This window comes from Chaetodon auriga, chromosome 13 (assembly GCF_051107435.1).
Source record: "Chaetodon auriga isolate fChaAug3 chromosome 13, fChaAug3.hap1, whole genome shotgun sequence".
Classification (NCBI taxonomy): domain Eukaryota; kingdom Metazoa; phylum Chordata; class Actinopteri; order Chaetodontiformes; family Chaetodontidae; genus Chaetodon; species Chaetodon auriga.
In genome coordinates this window covers 13,144,990-13,165,970 of record NC_135086.1, presented here as the reverse complement: position 1 = coordinate 13,165,970, position 20,981 = coordinate 13,144,990, and the positions used below count along the sequence as shown (strand labels likewise).

General features: G+C 41.8%; 1 protein-coding gene across 1 annotated transcript in view; it reads right to left on the bottom strand.

The window, feature by feature from the left end:
• Positions 1 to 1,014: 1,014 nt before the first annotated feature.
• ubr3 (ubiquitin protein ligase E3 component n-recognin 3) overlaps positions 1,015 to 20,981 on the bottom strand; it is a 38,303-nt gene continuing 18,336 nt past the window's right edge. Inside the window, exons 25-39 of the mRNA XM_076746922.1 lie at positions 19,505 to 19,654; positions 18,706 to 18,839; positions 17,861 to 17,971; positions 17,315 to 17,515; positions 17,026 to 17,162; positions 13,906 to 13,991; positions 10,815 to 10,920; positions 8,929 to 9,029; positions 7,655 to 7,779; positions 5,338 to 5,445; positions 4,983 to 5,108; positions 4,587 to 4,766; positions 3,638 to 3,847; positions 3,403 to 3,542; positions 1,015 to 3,008 (exon numbers count right to left, since the gene is read on the bottom strand). Of these exons, the coding sequence (XP_076603037.1) occupies positions 2,891 to 3,008; positions 3,403 to 3,542; positions 3,638 to 3,847; positions 4,587 to 4,766; positions 4,983 to 5,108; positions 5,338 to 5,445; positions 7,655 to 7,779; positions 8,929 to 9,029; positions 10,815 to 10,920; positions 13,906 to 13,991; positions 17,026 to 17,162; positions 17,315 to 17,515; positions 17,861 to 17,971; positions 18,706 to 18,839; positions 19,505 to 19,654 (2,033 nt within the window). The 3' untranslated portion in view covers positions 1,015 to 2,890. The remainder of the gene's footprint in view (positions 3,009 to 3,402; positions 3,543 to 3,637; positions 3,848 to 4,586; positions 4,767 to 4,982; positions 5,109 to 5,337; positions 5,446 to 7,654; positions 7,780 to 8,928; positions 9,030 to 10,814; positions 10,921 to 13,905; positions 13,992 to 17,025; positions 17,163 to 17,314; positions 17,516 to 17,860; positions 17,972 to 18,705; positions 18,840 to 19,504; positions 19,655 to 20,981) is intronic.

Genomic DNA, 20,981 nt, shown 5'->3' with positions numbered 1-20,981 from the left:
CAACTCGTTCAAAAGGTCACCGGATGCGTCTGAGGGGGTTTTATCACAAGATGAGCTCCAGTGAACTGAGACCCCTGGTGGACAGTGAGCGGTGGACGTCTGTACCCCACGAGCAATATGTCCTGCTACAGGACAAAAGTACGGTGGACCCGAGGGTCAAAACAAAGGCATTGTGTTTTATGACGTTGCGTTTGACCCTCAGGGCCACCGTACAAAAGGCACCAAGTAAATGTGAGCTGTGTGGGGCTGAGTTGACAGCAGAGTCATGAAGGATGAAGGTTTTGATCAGTGGAGGGTACTGTACTTATGTACAAATCTGAGGTATTTGTATTTTGTATTCATGCCACTTTCTGCCTACTTTACATTTGAAGAGAATGACAGAAATACTGGGCTTTTTACTTCAGTACACACACTGTACATAAACATATATTTGATTGTTTAAGTTATTAATTATCTTATAAATTTTGCCTACAAATCAAATGTTCATAAAATGCTTTGTTGGAAAAACAAACGCCCCAACAGTTTTTACAAATACAGCTGAAACGATTAGTCAACTAATCAACTACTTTGAAAATCATTTGTTACTTTTCATATGAAAAAATTTCATGTCTACATCTCCAGAAATGATTTAGTATTAAATAGTTAAATAGCTGAAAATGAGCAACAGTTAAGTCCTGCTTTTAGATTAAAACATGAGTAATAATCTCATGATATAATATATAATCGTATAACAGTCACATGGGACATTTTTCTGCACTGAGTACTTAAAATACTTGGAAGTACTTGGAACATTTTCAACGTGGGACTGGAATTGTAACAGTATTTTAATGGTGTAGGTATTAGTGCTTTTGCTTATATAAAGAATTTGAATACTTCCTCCATTACTGGTTTTGATATTGACAAAAGCAGCTATGATACTGAGAGAATACTCTGCCAGAGCCAACATGGTATCACTGCTCTCATATGTCTGTTTCTGACAAAACTGGCAACAGGAAACAAAAAAAAGGACACAAATCAGTGTGATTATATTTTATTCACATATGTTACATTTTGCATTAAATGTCCAAGTCATACTTTCTGGTCAAACTCAGAAAGTTTGAGTCAGCACCTACAGTAATGTACTGTATTCTCTCTTCATTCATACAGGAGAACACACAAGAGCTTTCAGTTACAATTTACACCCATTACTCGTTGGCTATTTGGTTGCGGTCATTTACAAAGTGGGTACTGCAAAATAAGGAAGAGAGGAGAAACTCAGTAAACAGAGAAGCAGCATGCATGAATTCAAGAGGAAGTATTTCAGGCCTTAACTCGCTCCTTCAAACTTCCTCGGCGCAGCACGATGTGGCTCAGCATTTGAAGACCAGATATCAGCAGTATGCCGTCTATCACTCGGAAAAATTAACAACAATCTTGCAGGCACGGCTGGATAAATTTCCTCTCTTCCAGATAAAAAAAAAAAAGATGATAATCAGAAAATTAAGTAGCTAAGACACTTAAATAATGGTGGTTTAAAGGATGTCATGCACAGTGTATAACGGATACTCAAGTCTGATAATCTTGTAATGCTGGAATGCAACTATAAATCACAACTAGATGATGCTTGAAGGGATAGTCATCACAATAAATGTTCTATACTGCATTTAGGACTTGACAATGAACAGCATAAAGGGAAAAACTTTTCTTGACAGCACAGAAAGATGAAGAGTTTCGGTATCTCTTCTTGGAAACAACTTATATTTCATCGAGTTTCATATCTTGAGAGAAAACTTTGACGGGACCAATGTAGTACTTCTGCTTTCATACGGTGCTCAGCTTTGCCGATGCAGCCAGACACCATATCTGTGCAATGACATTTCCTTTCCTTACAAAAGTATGCTACTTAAATTCTGTATGTTTGACTCCAGGTTGCGGTTGAGCGATGACAAAAAATCTTAAATTATTCGTTGACCGGTTGACGCTTCAGCTGTTGCAGAATATTTGACTTTCCTTTTCAGAACCAACCAAAAAAAAACAAAAAGCGCAGATAGGGCAGGACTACAAGAGCGTAGTGAGCGTAATGAAGTGACCGCATACCCCCTTAAACATTAAAGTGAGTTTGAGTCAACATTCCCAACCATCTACCACAAACTCAAAGCACAACCTTAGAAAAAAAATCTTCACAAAAGTTAAAATTACTTACTTGAACAATGAGCAGCAGCATTTATTTAAATATCTAAAACTTCTTTTAAACAGCAAAAAAAAAAAAAAAAAAAATATTCCTGAGGATGGATTGCAACTAGACCCATAAAGAGAGCCTTTGCTTGTTTGCAAAAAAACTCTAGTGTGTTGATGGGTGGACTTGTCCTGCCTACCATCACATGTCAGCAGACAATGAGTGCACATTGCAATAACATCGCTACACTCATCAGGAGCTTGAAACTCATGCCAGCACAGCAGAGCACATTGCGTTAAATAAAAGGGATATGCATTAACATCGTCAGAAATGGCGCAAAAAAGTAACCAAACTTTGCAGGGACATTCAGCACTTGATATATATGTTTTTTTGAACCCAAATAAATACGACAGGCTTCAAAAGTCTGTTTCAAACCAATTAAATTTCTGGGCAAAGTTGTGCTTTTTAACTTTGATCTCATCAAATTCTGTTTTTTTCCCTGTTGAAAACCACACAATAAATCACTTAAACACACACACGTGTTAATCTTTAAGCATGATTGTACACCAAACTTCACATAAACCAAGGCTGTGGCAGCAATACCCTCACTGGATGTTTGTGTTTATCACGGTAAGAGTTCCCAAATATTTTATCGAGGCAGACACATAAGCCAGAAAAAAAAAAAAAAAATCTTTTCCGTCATGGGTTGCTGTTTGCAGTGGACTTTGGAAGATCTTAGAGTCCATTGTAGTGAGGGCCCCAACGCTTATTGATGTGATCAAAGGTGTGCGAGACCCACTGTTGCTCCAACACTCGATACCTCTCCTCACATAAGAAGAGAGGCTTACCACGGCTGGAGAAAGGCCAGAGGGGAAAACAGGAGTGAGAGCGGTGTTTGTTTTCTCTGCAGCAACAAGTATTTAAAAAAAGAGCTGTCTCTCAAATTCATGCTACACCCTGATTCAAAGACGGCTTAGAGCATGTGTACTTGTGCTCGAAAAAAGGTTGTGTGCATACTAAAAAATTATATTATGCTGATGTTACGATAACTGTTCTGAGTGTGTTGATCGTGTTCACTATTGTCATGCTATGCAAACTGCATCACTTTGCATTTAGCACAAAATAGTTAGCATACTGATTTCTTGTGCACTACCTGCATAAAGAGGATGTTAAGGCTTTTAGAATTGATCCAATCTACATATAAGAAATATGTATAGTTCACTGCACAGTACTGAGACGTGTCGTACCGTAAATCGCGGTCCTCCTCTCCGTGGGCATCAAGGTAAACAGAACCCCACAGGCAGAAACGATGTCCACGGATGATGATGATGACTGAGGCATTAATCAGAAGAAAGATGCCTGTAGCTGCACCACAATGTTGGGAGTGCTGCAAGTGACCAAACAGGAGAAAAAAAGATGAACACAAATAATTTTGTGAGGAAACAGGCTGTGTGAACCCTCGTGAAGTGCTGAGAAACTTACCAAAACACATTCACAGGTACCCTGCTGTTTGCAGCACACGCCTTTGAGACAGACGAAGGCGCCACAAACGAGGCAGAGCGCGGGGTCTTTTGGCACCTTTTTGCAGGCAGCGCAGGCCTTCCTGTGATAGTACTGGAAGATGATATTGTAGTTGTCGGGTAGCTGGAGAAGGCGGGGGGCTGCCCACTGAGGATCCTGGACAAGCAAGGTCTTCAGAGGCGAGGAAAGACAGAAGCAGGTAAAATATAAAGTACTGAGGCCGCAAATTTATGGCGCACGACAGTCATTGAGATATTTTGTCCTTTAGCCAAAACTGAATAAAACAAATTCACAAGGTCTCAACGTTCCTGGTTTTTATGACGTCCTTCAGCTCTAAGATATAATAATTTCATATGTTCAGTATGAGCATCTGAATCGAAATGCAAGACACTATTTTCACCAAATGATGCACAACGTCCAAGGTTACTACAATACTGAATGAGGAGGGCATGAGACACACGGTGAGCTATTGCTGTCACTCTCCTCAGAGACACCTTGTCAACCAAGGTTAAAACTGATTTCAGAGTGTCAATACCACTCGAGTCACATGAATCATTTATAGGACATCGAGTTCAGAATACACGGTTTGAATATTTCATTGCTCAGAGTGTGTTTAAACCATTCCTTCAAAACTCCAAAGCATTTACACTCAACTCCTCATGTGCAAATAGGCTGATATTTTCTGAATTCGAACCATCACAATTTCTTAATCAATTAAAAAGTGTCTGGAAGTCTCTGGTATATACACTACCTGCTGTCTTTTGAGTGAATCATGGGTAATAAGGCTTCAAATATTGAACATAACTGACCCTTATCAAGAGCAATAATTCATGACAGAAATATATAAGGTGAATATTTCATTTTAGAAACAGAGCTGGCATGAATAATCCTCAGAAATTCACATACATACCAACGATTGCTCAGCCTGCATCTGAGAGAGTCCCGTGACTTCAGCACACCACTGCGTCAACAGGTCAAAAGTGCTGACCGCCCACTGCAGACATGAGGCACTGTGCACGATGCTGGAAGGTTGAGGGGCCGACGGTACGAGCCCCAAACACGTAGCCAAGGAAGAGAACTCCTCCTCCTCCTGAAAACACACAGGAAACAGATGGTGAGGTCACTCTCTTTGCTCTCACTCACACCTGTGATTCATGCGGAAGTCAAAGGATCTAAACTCTAGTCGACCAATGTTTCTTGCATTGAGGCATCATTCAGAGAAACTGAATGATAATGCAGAAAATGAGCAGAGACACATGGGAAAGCTAGTCTCAGTTGATAGGGTGACACTCTTGATGAAACATACCAGGCAGCCTGTTAGTGCGTCTCCGTAGAGGTGATGCTGCAGCAGGCAGGAGAGGCGAAGGAAGGGCATGCAGAACTGCTGGAGGCTGAACTCGATAGACTGTGGGGACCACACACTGGACATCAGCTGGAGAGGGAAACAACAGTAACACTTGATCAATAACCCGCCAACAGCTTGCTGATAATACCGTGATGTGTATCTCCCCTGGTGATTAGTTGAGATATTAGACCACCGTCTCTCAGGGTAATGGCCAATTCATTGTTTGAGAGAGAATGAAAATGAGCAGAACAAAAGGCGAGAGGGAGAGCGCCGTCCTGAGAAACGGCCATGTTAAACAGTCATTTCAGTGACTCACCATTGGTGTTTCTTCAGCATTCACCTTGTAGACACTCTTGTCCTTTGAGAGCTCAGTGATCACATGACTGAGCAGTGGTTCAAAACACTTCTCAGCATTTGCAGCATTCTGTGGCAGAAAATCAAACGCAGAACGTCAAAGATGTGTAATAACGGATGTAATCAGATATTAAAAGGCCAAGTTTTACCCTTAAATGTAGCCTATCATCTCCTTTCAGCTGAATTAAGGGGAAACATTCAACCAAAGGATTTTTCAGCAGGCTATAAAAACTTGTTCTATGTCCAGCCTCAAAAAGCCTTTGTCTATTTATAGAACAAGAGTAAACTCCAAACAATAAAGCTTTGATAAATTTAGGTCTTTCTAAATTAACCCTTCATCCTAGACAGCATGTGTAGATTTACTGCCAGGAAGAGCTAATAAGCAGTTTAATTTCTAAAAAAAAATGATCACACAACTCTTCATGTTTTTAAAAAGCCCACAGAAAACGAAACATCCTCATTTGGTTGTTGCGTTCATAAACAGACAGGGGACAAAAACCCCAGCATGAAGTATCTTAGTATTCAGTGGCTTCAGTGTGGCCTGCTTCCAGACCTCTGAATCGTTGCCCACATTTCCTCTGTGTGTCAAATAGGCCATTTTTCCACAGTTGGTAAAACCGACCGCTCAGAGCTTTGTAGGGATTAAGAATGGAGACCTGAGCTGTCTGTGGCAGAGTCAGAAACACAGCCTCATCCATTAAACCAAGACAGAAAAAGGTACACAAAAAAGGCAGCAAGTGTGTATGAGATTTATGCAGATGTGGGTTATATTTCCTCCTTGCAGCAGCAAATACAACTTCTCTATCAACCTTAAATCACATCAGCTGGATGGATCAGACACTTACGACTGATTAGTTAGGGGCAAAAAGAAAGCGAAACACCTCCATTCCCAATAAGAAACTGGTCAACACGAACACAAAGTCAGGCTGAATAGTGACCATAACTCAGTCTGACTATCAGGCAAGCTTTAATGCGCCTTGGCATTGATTCTGTAAGTCTTTTGAACTCAACTGGAGGGATGAACACCTTTCCCCAAAAACACAATCCCTCATTTGGTGGCTCACACAAAGCCCAAAATCTCCCAAAGGTGTTCAATTGAGATCTGTAACTATGAAGGCGGTAACACATGATTCACATCACTTCCATACGCAAAGCAGATCCTCTTTAGTCACTCCAGTCACTTCACAGATAGCTGCCCTTTCTTCTGGAGAACATGTATCATCAGAAAACCAAGGACAAGAACACAAAAAAACCAAAATGGCCATGAAATTATCAATCTAATGTTAATTTTGAAGTATATGAATGTCACACGTCTGAATGCATAATTCAAGAATGAGTCTTCCTGATCCTACTATAGTATAAAATGTGCTGCACTGTAGAATATAATGACTTATGCACAATAAGCAGAAGACAATAATTCTTTCCTTACAATATAATATCTGATAAGAGGTAGAGACATTACTGACTGTGGGTCCTGATAAAAATTCAACTGGTCTGGCCAGTATTTTATATAGAGGAGAAGCTGCGAGCGTTTATCAAGCTGAGGGTAGAAGAATTTAAAACAGCAGTCTTATCTCGTCTGCTGTCCTTTGTCATAGATTTATAGGGGAGGAATTTCAAGTCCATGGATTTCCTTCCTCGAGGCTCTGATCTTTGTTCAGGCTGCATATTTTACAACAACTTCAATTTAATTAAAATGGCGTTCGACCAAATATGGATGCCGTCCTCATTGTGGATTTGAAATCCATCTTAATGACAGCTTGTGAATGCCCGCACTACTGTTCATGACAGTGTGGTAGGAAGATACTAATCCGCACCTCCATTATGGATGGAAACACGCTAAAGGGGAGGCTTTCAGCTATTTGTCTTTTGACATTCAAGCCAGCTACTCACTAATACAGATTTAATAGACTGAAGACAGATAGCCAATTAATGCAACACTCTCCAGCAATCCCACTTTTCCAGATAATGAAGATCGATACTGTCAACTGTGGGAATCACGTAAATGAAACTGGAAAGAGCTCAATTCATCTCAATACTAAGTCATACCACGCAATTATTTACTGTTGTTGTTGACTGGTTCAGGGAACAATCGAACGATACGACTACTTCAACAAGCACAGGATACAAGTAGACTTTTAACACCTCTTTCCTGATCTCTGAGAAAGAACAGGACAAAAGACCTACTGTATGCTTGACACCAGCAAATAAAGGAGGTCATTTCGGCACCATCATTTCACTCTAAATGTCAGGCCACTCTGACATGATATCACTTTTACCTTCTTGAGTGCTCCAGCTGTGCTCCAGGCCTGCCTTTCTTCTGGGCTGAACTTGGATGAGAGTGCAGCCAGAGCCTGTGTGAACTGCAGGTTGTACAGCATCTTCACCACACAAGTAAAGTGCTCTGCACAGGGAGAGGAAGAGGAGGAAGGGGAGAAGTGAGACTGACAGATAGTTCAAAGAAGGAATTCATAACAAGATGTCAGTGTGTGAGCACTGTTGCTGTTGAATTTAAATCTAGCATATAAAAATGCCAGTTCAAGATGGCTGGCACTCATTCACATGGGGGCATTGCATTTGGTTTCTCAGTTCTGCATAGAGAGCCTCACTGAATGGTGCGCAGGATAATTAGCAGATCATTTCAGGTGGGAAATGTAGCCTGAAGGATATTTAAGTTTGGTTTGAAGAACAACAAAGAGTTCCATTTGTTTTTTTCTACAGCAAAGGGCTGCCGACAGCTCCACCGTCCTGGTCACTGTGACAAGTGTCGGTACACACAATTAAAAGGCAGAGCTAAAAAGGAGGCGACCACATTATAGCAAATCAAGTGCAAAGGACCCTCAAGGACTTATCATGCCTCACCCTTTTTATCTGTTTGAAAGCAGAGGTACTGTAACCTCAGTCATTGTGTCACTCACCCTGCTGTAAACCTATGACAAAATAAAATACATTCTCACTTACAGTTATTACTTTAAAGACGCTTTGTTTTTGCTTTATAAATTACATAAACATCAGAGTGTAGCAACGACACGCTATGACTTTAAGAAGAATTTGACGCTAAACCCCAAGGATATCAAACTATAAGCAGCAGTAGACAACTGTTTCAGTCAAAAGCTGGACTTTCCAGTAAATCCACTTTCCCCATGTTCAGAACGTCCTAACCCTCCCTGCCAGCGGTCAACCTAATCCAGTCATCAATGAAACAATTGGCCTGCTGTGACACGTCCCCCTTAAAGCATGACCGCAGTGTGTTGGGACAGGTCTTTAGGTGGCCCTTCGCTGTTTCTAGTGAAGGGCCACGATGGAGGAGATGCAACGTCAAGCCACAGATGAAGGGCAAACGAAGGAGGTGCAGCCCCCCCATCACCAGGGTCACGTCCCTCTGATCCTCACAGCCAAATAACGGCACCAGGAGCATAGATAAGAGATGTGAAATGCTTCTTTCCAGCACTCAGCCCTGATTACCGCTGATAATGGGGCTGTTCTTGTGGAGCAGCCACTGAGAGACTCCCTACTCTCTTGTAGTGTCATGATGCAGACGCAGGAAGGGTACCTTTTCGCAGCGGCTGAGGCATTGTTAGCACGAAGATAATCAGGAGGGATGGGACATCTCGAAACAGCATGGGCACCTCAGGTCTCTCCTCATCAAAGCCACTGCAAACATGGAAAAGAGCTTTTCATTAATCAGAAGAACTGCACATGCTGGGTCAAATAAAAAACACGTTTATGTATTGAGAGCAGGTTAATAACCCTCGTGCTACCACACTAACACTCACACCAGCACTCCCTCTCTATATTTTCAGTTTAATGGATTTATTCTTCCACTGCATGAATGAATAAATCAACATGCACTAAAACGCCACACGAGAGCTGCAACTTAACGACGCGTCATTCGGTGTTTGTGCATGATGAACTTTATTAATTAGACAGCAGAGTTTGCTCTCAAATAACTTAAATGAATTAACTGATGCAAGAATGTTTTAGTCAGTTCATTGTGAGAGGCGGGCGTCCCTTGTGCCTTCAGCGGATATTAAGGCTTCAACAGCAAATTACATTTTAAAATCCAACAGCGATGGAGCCTCTGAGAAACCGCGCCATCTTCTCATCATCATATCTTTAACCTGACTCTCTCTCTCTTCCTCTCAAATATCATGTGAGCATAGTCTCTTTCTGTCCTATCATGTGTGAATAAAGACATGAGGATCATTTATGTCTGAATGCCAAAACGCCACGATGAGGGCAACAACGTTACGTATTGCATGTCTGAAAAGGACTTTAAAAAGCTATGAGAGCAAAGGTCTTGCTGTGTATATAGTTTTAAATTCCTTTAACAAATACATGGCTTGAAAATTCTCATTCCCTCTACTCCCCGACCACCAACTTCCTGAAAGCAGCCTCGGTTACATGTTCCTATTGTGCGCCGTCTCCATTTAAATGTCTTCTGTTCTGTTGACAATCCAGCGAGGTTCCACTCTACTCTTGAAAGGCCTTGGGGGTTTTGAATTGGAGGAACTGCACTTAAAGAATAATACCTTCCATTACCAAAGCACTCACCGGTCAATTCCACTGTGCATTGAAGGAAAGCTGTGAGGACGGAGCTTTCAACCCCGCTCAGGCTACTGCATACAAACTAAACTTGCACACTGTGAAATCTTCATACATTCCTCTTTGCTTTATTTAATAGACTGAAGGCAAGAGCAATGTTTTACACATCTCCCTCTGTCCTGCTTAACTAGGCTAGATCAGGTTGACTGCCTAAGGGTGTCAATGACAGTGCCCCCTCCCGAAACCCTAACAAAGTATTTTTAAACACCAAATGGCTCCTGTGAGAATACTGTATGGCTGGGAGCACTTTAATAGTAACAGGTGTAAAAGCTGTCTTTCACCACTAACAGGGAGGAAAGGTTGTTCTAGCTCATCCCGAATCTTGACAATCAAACACATTCATGCATAAAACAGCACGCTATGATGTACAGTAGTGATTCAAGACAGTCTGTGATAGTAACTATGTCTTTTGTGTTTTATTAAATAGGAGTTTCTGTTGAAGCTAGCAGAGACAGCTGGGAGCGGAGATGCAGTGCTAGTATGGTGATTGTGTGGTGCAGTTGTTCTCAGCACAGTGAATCTGACAGGGTCGTTTTGCTCTCTGTAGAGTGCCCGGTAATTTGCCAGATGCAGCAATTATCCGTATCTATGGAAACCACGCACGGTCCCTTTTTCTGTTTTTAGCTCCTCTTTGTGTGGAGGAAAAGCTGTTGGGGGGCAGGAGGAAATGGTGGTGTTTAGAGAGAGAGGACAAAGTGGCGCTTTGATTGCATGTTTAAGTGAGGGAGGAAAAGTGTGAGGGAAAGAAGAGACTGGGGGGGGGGGGGGGGGGGTTTATGAAGAATTTCTGAACAGATTTATAGATTTACTGTTCGCAGGGGGAAAGTCACTCACTCTGCCTGTATGCTTTGTGCAACCTGAGTCAGCTTAGTCCAGGGGTTGTAGGCCGAATCAATGCTGTACAGACGCATGTGCATGGCCAGCACATGGAACAGCTGATCTGAAAGGGGGAAAAAAAACACACAAGAGCACATTGTTGTTATGTTCCAGCGACGTCTGACAGGAACAAAACCAGCAAGTGTCTGTTTATCTCAGTGCCCGTTGCCACGCCCCACCAGCAAACAGCGCAGATTAAATGATGAAAGCAGTTGACTTGAACGGACTGCAGGCTAATGGTTGTGCTCAGATAAAACCAGGCCAGGCCAGATGGATACATGGCAGTGCTTGATAGCCTTGAGCAACTCTTTGGTCAGGTCACACCTGTTCGTTGTGAAACTAATGGAACATGAAGAGAGACCCCCCGCGCACACACAATCTCTTGTGTACACACTAGTTTTTAATAGCAGGACACTTCACAGCCTGGGCTGTTTTCATCTAGACCAACCCTGTTACAAGTCCCGAAAGATATGACATTACATCAAAATGCAGCAAGTCGACCCACTCGTTTTAGGTGTGAAGTAATACATTACAAAGTGGAGAACTGTCCTGGACTCCCTTTTTAGTCAAGAAATAAATGAACCCACTTATTCTAATCATGAACTCAGTCCAAGTCCTCTTAAAAGCCAGACATTTAAGTGGCATAAGAGCAAAACATTTGAACTGTGTTTGAAACCCCTGCCGCTAAACCAATCTGTTCCATTTAGCTTCATCTTTAGAGGAAGGCAACAGCCATCTGTATAACAACTTAAACCGTTTTTTCTTAGTGCAACACTAATCCTATCTGATTTTGTTTAACAGTGAATTATGATGCTGTAATGCAGCAAAGTACTTCAAATAATCAGCTCTGCAATTTGACTCATGTGAACTGTCAATACTTGGAGCAACACTGCCCTCCGCAGGCAAACAGAGACACAGCACAAAGAAAGCAAAGTGTGTCAGTCCTTTGTTGCATCCCATTTGTCTCCGCTACGGCTTGTTTCCTCTCTTTCCACACTACCACTCAGGTCTTACCAGGAATTAACCTGGACGAGGGAAGGAAAAGGAGGGGAGGAAAATAAATGACAAGGACAAGCGACTAAAATCAGAGCTGTCCTGAAACGTATACAAATGGAAAAATCTTATTAAAAGCTTCAGGTCCAACATCTGATCACGGCTGTTTGTCCTCAGGAGGAGCTTCCTAAGTGAACGGTGTCATGGCATGAGAAAACATTTTCTGAAACCTGTCTCCTCTGCCAAGGTCGCTACAGATCTAACAATAAAGCGTGTTATTCTACTTCCTGCACTACTGAGACAATTGGAAGACACTGGAGGACAAAGGAAAAGAGGAGACGGTGAAGCACAAGAGAGAGGGACCCCTCACTTTGGTATAAGATATTAATCATCTCCACTTTCTGTCACAATTCATGATAATCATGATCAGCTCTCATTTTCTTATTGCTGTGATTATAGACTGTAAAACACAGTGTGTCCTTTGATATTTCTAGTTTAATTTACATACATTTTGGTACCTCTGCACTGTGTAAAGCCCATGTGTTACTAAAACATCACTGATGACGCTGCAAGCACCCTGAAACCAAAGTAGTTAAATGGAATTCAGCCATCATTCATTTTATTATCTAAACCTGCGTTTTTCTTACTGTTACTTTTCACTGAATACAATGCCAAAACTGCTTTTTGATGTGTGCTCACATTTGAAAGCAGATATTTGACAATGCCATGGGTCCTCTCAGGGCATATGCTCATAACGCAAATACAGCTGTCGACACTCACCAAGGACTGCAAGTCTGCACAACTGAGGTCAACACGATTTGCTTTTAAGCTCTCTGCATAGTAGCAGCCACGCGGTCCCCAAGATTAATTCAAATATTTGCGGTTAAATAAAGCAAGGACATGCTATATGGAAGCTGGACTCCATAGAGTTGATTTTTTTGCCTATTTCAAGCGAATTGAAGGCAGCTCGTCTCTGTGGTCCATGGTATCCTCATCAGCTGAACAGAAGTGTCTGCTGGGAAACAGGCTTATGAACCCCACGAGCTCTCACAGTTAGCACACTTCTGCCATTTCCCTTTAAATCCACTTCCCGAAGAAGAATGAACACTAATGTAGTGCAACTGAGTAAATTTGGCCGTCAGCACAGCTACACGGTTAATGTAGCTCACAAATGGCAAACCTCCAGTGTGAAATCTCTTTTCAGCCACTCAAGGATGACAGGCCATTTCACTGCAGCAGCCACAACTTTGACAGAATAATTAAACAAACAGAAAATGGGCTGTAGTCTGTGCAACAATCTTCGTTATGACACCTTCACATACACTGTCGGTTGCAATATTCCACAAATATTTGAACAACTGATTAAAACTGATGATCAGTAGTCAATACAATCAATGCTGGCTGTGGTTGATGTGCAGCTTTTTCTTTGGGGTTCTACTAAAATCACCATTTTCATTCTCCCCTAGATGCTTGCCCTTGTCAGCTGTGACACAATCAACTCAACAGCACTTGACCCATTTGTCTGCTTCATTTACTCTGACTGCTCCCAACAGCTCACCTGGGACGGCATCTATCCTTGCCTGCCATTACTAATCGACCCTTTGGTTTCTTTTTTTTTTTTTTCCTTTTAATGGTTCAGCTGTAGTATGGAAGAATGGGTCTGATCTCAAGTCAGACACTTTATTACACAGAGGCCCATGGGAAATGATGTACAGCCACTTGCAATAACACACGTCAGCATAATTGTCAACTTAAAAAGCAAAATACATGTGGCACAGCACCCTGTTAGACCACAGTTTTATTCAAAAAAGCAGAGAAAACAGTGCAGGCCACTGAAAAACCCACAGATGAAACATGGTTAAACAAAAAATAAGTTTAACTTTGTGTCCAAGAATTCTTCTTGAATTATCGTATTGATTTAACTATATCAGGCAACAGGCATTCCCCTATATTGCTCTTGACATATTGCATATTGGTGAACTTATAAGATTTAAAGGAGAAATTCTCTTGTAAGATACAGTATAAAAGATGAAGAGTTGTAAGAGAAAGTACTCACTGAGACATGAGCGTTTGGCAGCTGCACTGGCCCCTCCAGAACACAAGTTTCCTCCCCGGTGCACAAGTTCCAACTCCAGGTTGGTCCTGATGAGACAGTCGTGACTATTAGTAGGTAGCATGTACACATATGACAACAGTTCAACAAGTGCATACAAAAGACACAAGATTTTCACAGAGGCAGTTGTATTTGTAGTCCTGCTAAGCAATACCATCACTCACATTGCAGATCTCTGGCTTTACCAGCATTAGGTGTGAAGCTTTATACTTCTCATCATACCTGCAGATTAATGTACAGTAAACTGAATCATCTGCCAATGCCTGCTGGCCAGGGAAGGAGTTGGAAGCAGTTCAACTATATGAACCAGAGGGTCCAAGTGTGCAACAACGTTGTGCATTAGAGGGTTGTTGGATAATGTTTATAAGGAGATATTTCAGCCAATATAAGCAAGTTTGTGTCTTGCAGTTAGAACTGAGACATGAATAACAGAGCACAATTAGTTTGGTAACTATTTTCAGAGGATGTTTGTTCATTTGTTTAAAATTATACTGTCATATTATCATCCTCATTGTACCATCATTGCTGCTTTTGTGTTCCCAAGTAAAGACTTCTTTATAGCCTGCAAACACGGGATGAGTCACTGATACAAAAATGATGAATTCTGGGTGCAGTATTCCTTTAAAAACAGCCATTACAGCAGAGAGTGTGCATGTGTCAGAAAGGGGATGTGGTATTGGTATAAATGGCTGAGTATCATCATATTCAGCTTTTGGTTACGCCTGCCTCTTTAACCAGTTTGATTAGGAAGATGAAAGATGCTGCCTAGTCAAGCCATTTGCCGTTTAATGCGGCTGTTTTGCAGCAGCAATTCCGTATCAAGTAAATGACAGCTTTCCAAGACTGATTTTGCACAAGCTGGACCATTAGCATAAAAGCTGTTCCAACCACAGTTCATGCATAATCCCCAATGTGAATTTCCCATGCATATCCAAACATATTTCACTCCTGAATTTTAATTCCCCAATACCAAAACAGTGAAAAAATAAACTAAAACCTCTAACACAGTACATAGATGGTGAAAACAGATAGGTATTACTAAAATAAGGCTGATCTGGGCCTGTTTTCATCTCGCCACTAGCCATTTCCTTCTATGGGCCAGGGAGGTGGGGGCAAATCCTTGGGTTTCCTGGGAGAAAAAGCAATTTCACATAGATAATGCAGCCACGGTGAAGCTCCATCTGGCTTTTGCTGATAAGAGTGCCCCTGTGACAAAGGAATTTTCCACTCCTCAGGCAATTTGCGCTGTTCATTGAACTTCAGAGAGCCAACAGGCACCCAGACACACTCAGGGGATCTTTCTGTTCAGGGTGGAGGGCTGAGGGAACTACAGCGCTGGGTGGGCAAAAGGTCTGGATGGTTATGCTCCAGGAAGGGCAGAATCTTTGGAATGGGAGTGGTGAGAGGTTAGAGACCCCAAGGTGAACTGAAAGCCAGTCATTTTTCAGACCTGTGACCAGCTTGTTCAGAAGATACAAATACCTGAGAGAAGACTAATTTTTGGTCAAGATTATGTTTCTGGCCTTTCTGCCAAAGGGTGGATGGAGGGTGACATGCAGTTAAGATTCCTTCCCAAAATCGAAATGGGACATTGCAGTTGCATCATACGTCTCTTACAACCACTAGCTCACCCCAACATGCTCCACGACAAAGTAATGTAATGGAACCGTGTGAAAGACCACTTAAAAGACCAGAGGTCCTATAATTCAGTCAGAGAAGGTGAAATAAACCCATACTCAGACATACTAAGTGAAGATAGAACAAGAGTCAATACCGTTTTACTGCTGCCTTAAGTGACAAAGCTGCTAATGCTGCTTTAGAGGAGCACTTTTCTTGCAACACTTCTAAGACCAATGCAGCAATATAATGACAAGTATGAAGAAAACAAATCAAGAACACCTTCACAGCTCCCTGAACAAATGTTAAAAAAAAGAAAAGTAAAGCAATGCAATCCATACATTTGGTGCAAGTACTATGCAACAACTGCAGTGCTGAATTTCAGTTCCATTTCAAGGAGCCTTTCTGGAGTAAAATGCTAACAGAGTAAAACTCTGACACTGAGGGAGGACACTACTGTCCTTTTGCACAGACAATCATTATTCAAGCTGAGAAGCTGGCATTAAGAGAGCAGCAGAAGAGCAGGCAGACATTTGGTCTCAATAGTCAGTGGTGTATACAAGTGTGCAAAACATGTGAGGTGGTGCAGAAAGAGGAGCTCCAGGTTGGAGGACTGCACACACAGAGAGAAAGCACAATGTCATTGCTCATAACTCTGACAACTTATGCACGTACACATGCGTGCAACAACTTTTGAGGTGCAATTTTGTCACAATCCTAGAAAAGGAAAGGGACAAAGCAAAGCAGATCCATCAAATCATGAAACTACATGTATATATGATCCTTGTTTGATGCCACTTTTAAAGTGTCAGTATTCAGCTCATCTAAATTGCCTTGTTGAGTGTGCTAAAAGGACACCAAATGTCTGTAGAGGGTGCTGAGCCTGATATTGTTGCCTGCTTGCCTGGCTCCAGCATTCCCCACTCTAGGCCTGGAAAATGTCCTCCTTCTAAAGCTCCTGTGCTACTAGGATAAACACCAACACTTCCACAGTGCTCCAACCTTCCAGTCCGTTCTGGACAGAGTCAGCTAGCCGCATGGCTAACTGAGCTACTTAGCTAACAGCAGCTACAGTTAGCAGCTCTTGTGTAGCAGGCTGCAGTCTGGCTCAGATATCTTTCCCTGCCTATGATACAGCACTGATGTTTCTGAATAAGGTCCCCATCTATGTAGACAGTTAGCTAACAACCCAATTTCGCATGGAGGCTGGGCAGTTTCCTGGTTGACCCTGCCAACACACACTCCCAGGGTCACATTGACACGACACCACCAGCAACATGAGGAGGTGATTCTCACTTTATCAATCACATTTACCTTTTCTATGTGCTTTTCTGTATCAGACTTAAAAAGGTTACAGTGATTACACGCTCTATAATGACTTCAAAGAATAAGAAGTTGTGAACATTCAGTGTAAATACACATAGTAAAGTGTAACTCTGTCCTCACCTGGCCACGGAGTACATAAAGAGGAAATCGTTGTCGGGGGAGCCAGGGTTCTTGCCGTAGTCCATGTATTTCTTCTGGGTGGTATTCTTGATGTCTTTTATAACAAGTTCCATCTCTTTACTCAAGTTGGATTCCGTCTTAAAAAACACAAATACAGTTGAATCAAAACTATTTCTGGAATGGACTTTGGGAAGCACCGGTCTGAGCCGACAGTGTGTTTAAAATACAGCTGTGTAAAACATAAACGATGCTTTTAGCCATGAACTCCTGGACTTATTGTAAAACTTACTGGGAAAAGGCCAAGTTTCTCCTGAAGATCTTCCACTTCCTTTACAAGCACACACGTCTTCTTGTTTGTGGGTGTGTGCCAGGCACCGGCCTCGGTGCCCCGCCCAGGGCGACAGGGAAGGACACTGTTGGCAAACTGTCGACACAGTGGGCATGTAAATTCACCCTTGTCAACAGAGAAACCCTGGAGGACCTGGTCATTCTGGTGGGGAAAACAAAAGACAAGGAAAGTTACATTTGACCATACAATCAAAACTCCAAACTTTCAGAGTAAGAAAGCTCCCACATATAGGAAGCTACAGTTAAAATGTTTTGTGTATTTGCTGCACCAAACTCAGAATAAGCATATATTTACAAACATCAACCAAGTTGATGAGATAAAACATTAAATATATTGTGTTTGTGCTGTTTTCAGTTGAGTATATGTCAAAAAGGATTCAAAACTGATCACAGTCTGTTTTATATCTGTTTTACACAGCGTCCCAGCTTTTTGGAATCAGGGCTGTAGATGATTAATCATTTTAATCAAGGTCACGCTTTCTCTTACCCTCAGAGACTCCATGTATGACTTGTGGCAATCTATATGCAAAGTGTGTCCACAGGTCTGGACATAGACGCCCCCATCCCAACCTATTGACACAGACTGCAGACAAGAGCTCTGCAGAATTCACAAGAGAAAAATCACATCAATTAGAGTATGTAAATATGTCTTCAGGCATTCAGCCTCCTGAACCTTGTGTTTATGTGTGGTGCTGCTGAACCAAAAGATTTTTTTAAGCTTGAATTAACTCACTGCAATAAACATCCTATTGATGAGGTATTTTAAAGCCAGCCTCTTTAACAGACCGCAAGACTGCATGAGTGAGCGAGATTTTTATTAGATTATATCCAATTTAACCAGCGTAATCACTTTTAGTTTGTAGTTATTTTGGAAGCTGATCAATACACAATATTGGCACGAAAAGCAAATGAAATCATTTATGTCAAAACAATCTTCCATAAAGCTTTTTAGATTTAGTTTGAGTGATGGCTTTGTTTTTTTTTCTGGACAGGCTGCCCACTGCTATATGCGTTTCATTCTGCTGTTTGTCACCCACTCTTGTGTCTGCCATTAGCTGGCCAATAATGTGACTACCATAAGCGTTTAAGAAATGTACTCTTTAACGAGGACCATACAACATCCTACAGTCTCTCAGGGACTTCAGCAGATGCAGATGCTCACATTGCTGACATGCATATAAACTAAATGTCAAGAAATTCAAACAGACAGGATGAAAGCCTGTCATCAGGGCTGTTTAACACACAGAACTCCACATCCATCTTAGTGCTCTAAGAGCTTTCAGCCTTTTCTCTCTCCTCTGTGAAGCTGGCATTATATTCGGAGACACCTACATCTTTGAAGAACCGCTGCATGAGCGTGAGCCTGACGTCATGAGCCACTCCACACGTGTCTGCTGCGTAGATGTGCTCTTCATCACTAGTCGGTAATTTCTTTGCCTCTTTGCTTTTGCAGCGGTGCCCGAGCACTGAAAGCCAACCACAGGAGTCAGTGATGAATTAGGATGTGCTGATGTTAAGTCTATCTGATCTTTTCAGTATGTACATTAGAAAAAAGTCAAGAATGGTGATTGTGGTCAGTGATCATATAGTATTAGGGCTACAACTACCCATTAATTACACTTATGCTTAACCAAAAATGAAAAACATACGGCTTAAAATGTGATTGTATGCTATTGCGGCCCCACTGGTGGTCACTGGCAGTAGGCTTTTACAAAGGATTTTTGACACTGGGGTCAGAGTCTTCTGACCCGTTTTACAAGGTGACTAATCAAACTTGCCATTTATGTGGATGGCAGTGAGTGATCCTCCTCTGTCCATAAGCATTGACATGAAATTACCACTTACAATGATAGGCTCTATGTACAAGTGAGCAGGGATCAACATGAATGATAAATGAGCCTATTAAAAAAAATGGTTAACCTGCTAATTGAAAATCAGATTTCCAATTTCAAAGCTGCTATGAATAACTGTTTTGGTTTAAAATGCAAGAGAGCCAACAGAGAAATAGAATAGTTATGTCTGGCTGTTTACTCTCCACAGCTAAGACAGTGCTTAAACAAAGTGCGTCCTGTGCAGGCTATTAATTTCAGCATCTGAGAATGGAAGGGGAGGATGCTGGGACATGAAGTACCTGAGGATGCTTGGAGGAGAACAACTAGGCCGGTGGGTCTGTCCTCGGTGGAGGGTCCGCTCTGGCCACAGATCACGCAGTCATAGAGAACCTCAGACTCCATCACTTCAGATGCTCCTAAGTCCATGGCTGCTTCAGTGTCAGGGGATTCTAGTGAGAGAAAGAAGCACAAATCTTTATATACGTTTTTCAAAAGCTTCCATGCAAAATCTTTCAAAGGCATTTGATAAACACAGAATTATAACCATGGAATACAGGGCAGCAGCTGAAGCCCATAATTCCTTAAACCTGGAAAAGCAGTTTTTAGACAATTCTGAAATCTTATCAATGATATGCAACAACCTGTCAGCATTACATTCACCTCTGCGTCAATGAAAAGCATCCACCTGTGCGAGACACAGAAACAGTTAGAGGTAATGTGGTCTGAAGGCTTTCCTGTAGGTAGATCGGAAACTGAGGTAACGATGCATGGTGAGGGGAGGTCACTGAGAGCAAGCCACACTCCTACTGAGGCGACAAATCATACGAAGCTACACAACATCACTCCTTACACTGAAAATAACCAACACACTCCCAACTTTGATCTTTTGGTGTATTCAAGAAATCGTACGTGTTGTTCGGTGGCATAATGGGGATAGGCTGCCAAAATGGGACTCGTGCAATAAGATATATATATTTTGATAAACCTACATAAATTCACACTCTGTCATCCCTATCTGCATGACTGGCACTGCACCAGAAATTAATTACTGATGTGAAATTAGTTTTAAATGTTAAGAACTGTGTTCAATTTGAGCAGTAAATATTGTGGGGAAATGTCAAGCTATGTTGGAATTGATTTATTGCTTTTTGGAAAAATATGTTCTCAAGAGAGGTCACTGTGTTCCTGAGGAAATGAAGGATGCATTAGATGTCAACGCCACAGTTTCAGCCTCAGGCCATCCCGGTACATAAAGCCACCAATATGTGTACACGTGAACAAATAAAAACACACACACACACACACACACACACACACACACACACACACAAAAGGTAAGATGACAAGGACACACACACTGTTGGTGCAGTGCTGTTTTATGCTTCCCTAAGCGTTAATTTGTGGATCCTCTTTTAAGAATTGTGCACGCAACAGCTTTGTTATTCTTCACATGTAAGCCTGTGCTTAAAGAACACTGGTCAGGTTAATGATGACACTTGCTGATAGGCTTGGTGTCACCTGCTTAGGCTTTGACTTGTCTGCCTCTGAGATTTCTGTCTTTACTCCAATATAGCACAATGACTGGAATTTGGTGCGAGGTACAGACCACCTCCTCCTCCTCCTCAGAGGTCTCGTCCTAAGCTTTATTTCTGCCATCAGCCACACATTCTCCAGGTAAGACACAATGTATGCAAAGAGTAACATAAGAACATTATCCTAAATATAATTTCTACATCTTTTAGAGTCTTTCGGTTTATTAGGTGACAAAATTGGGTT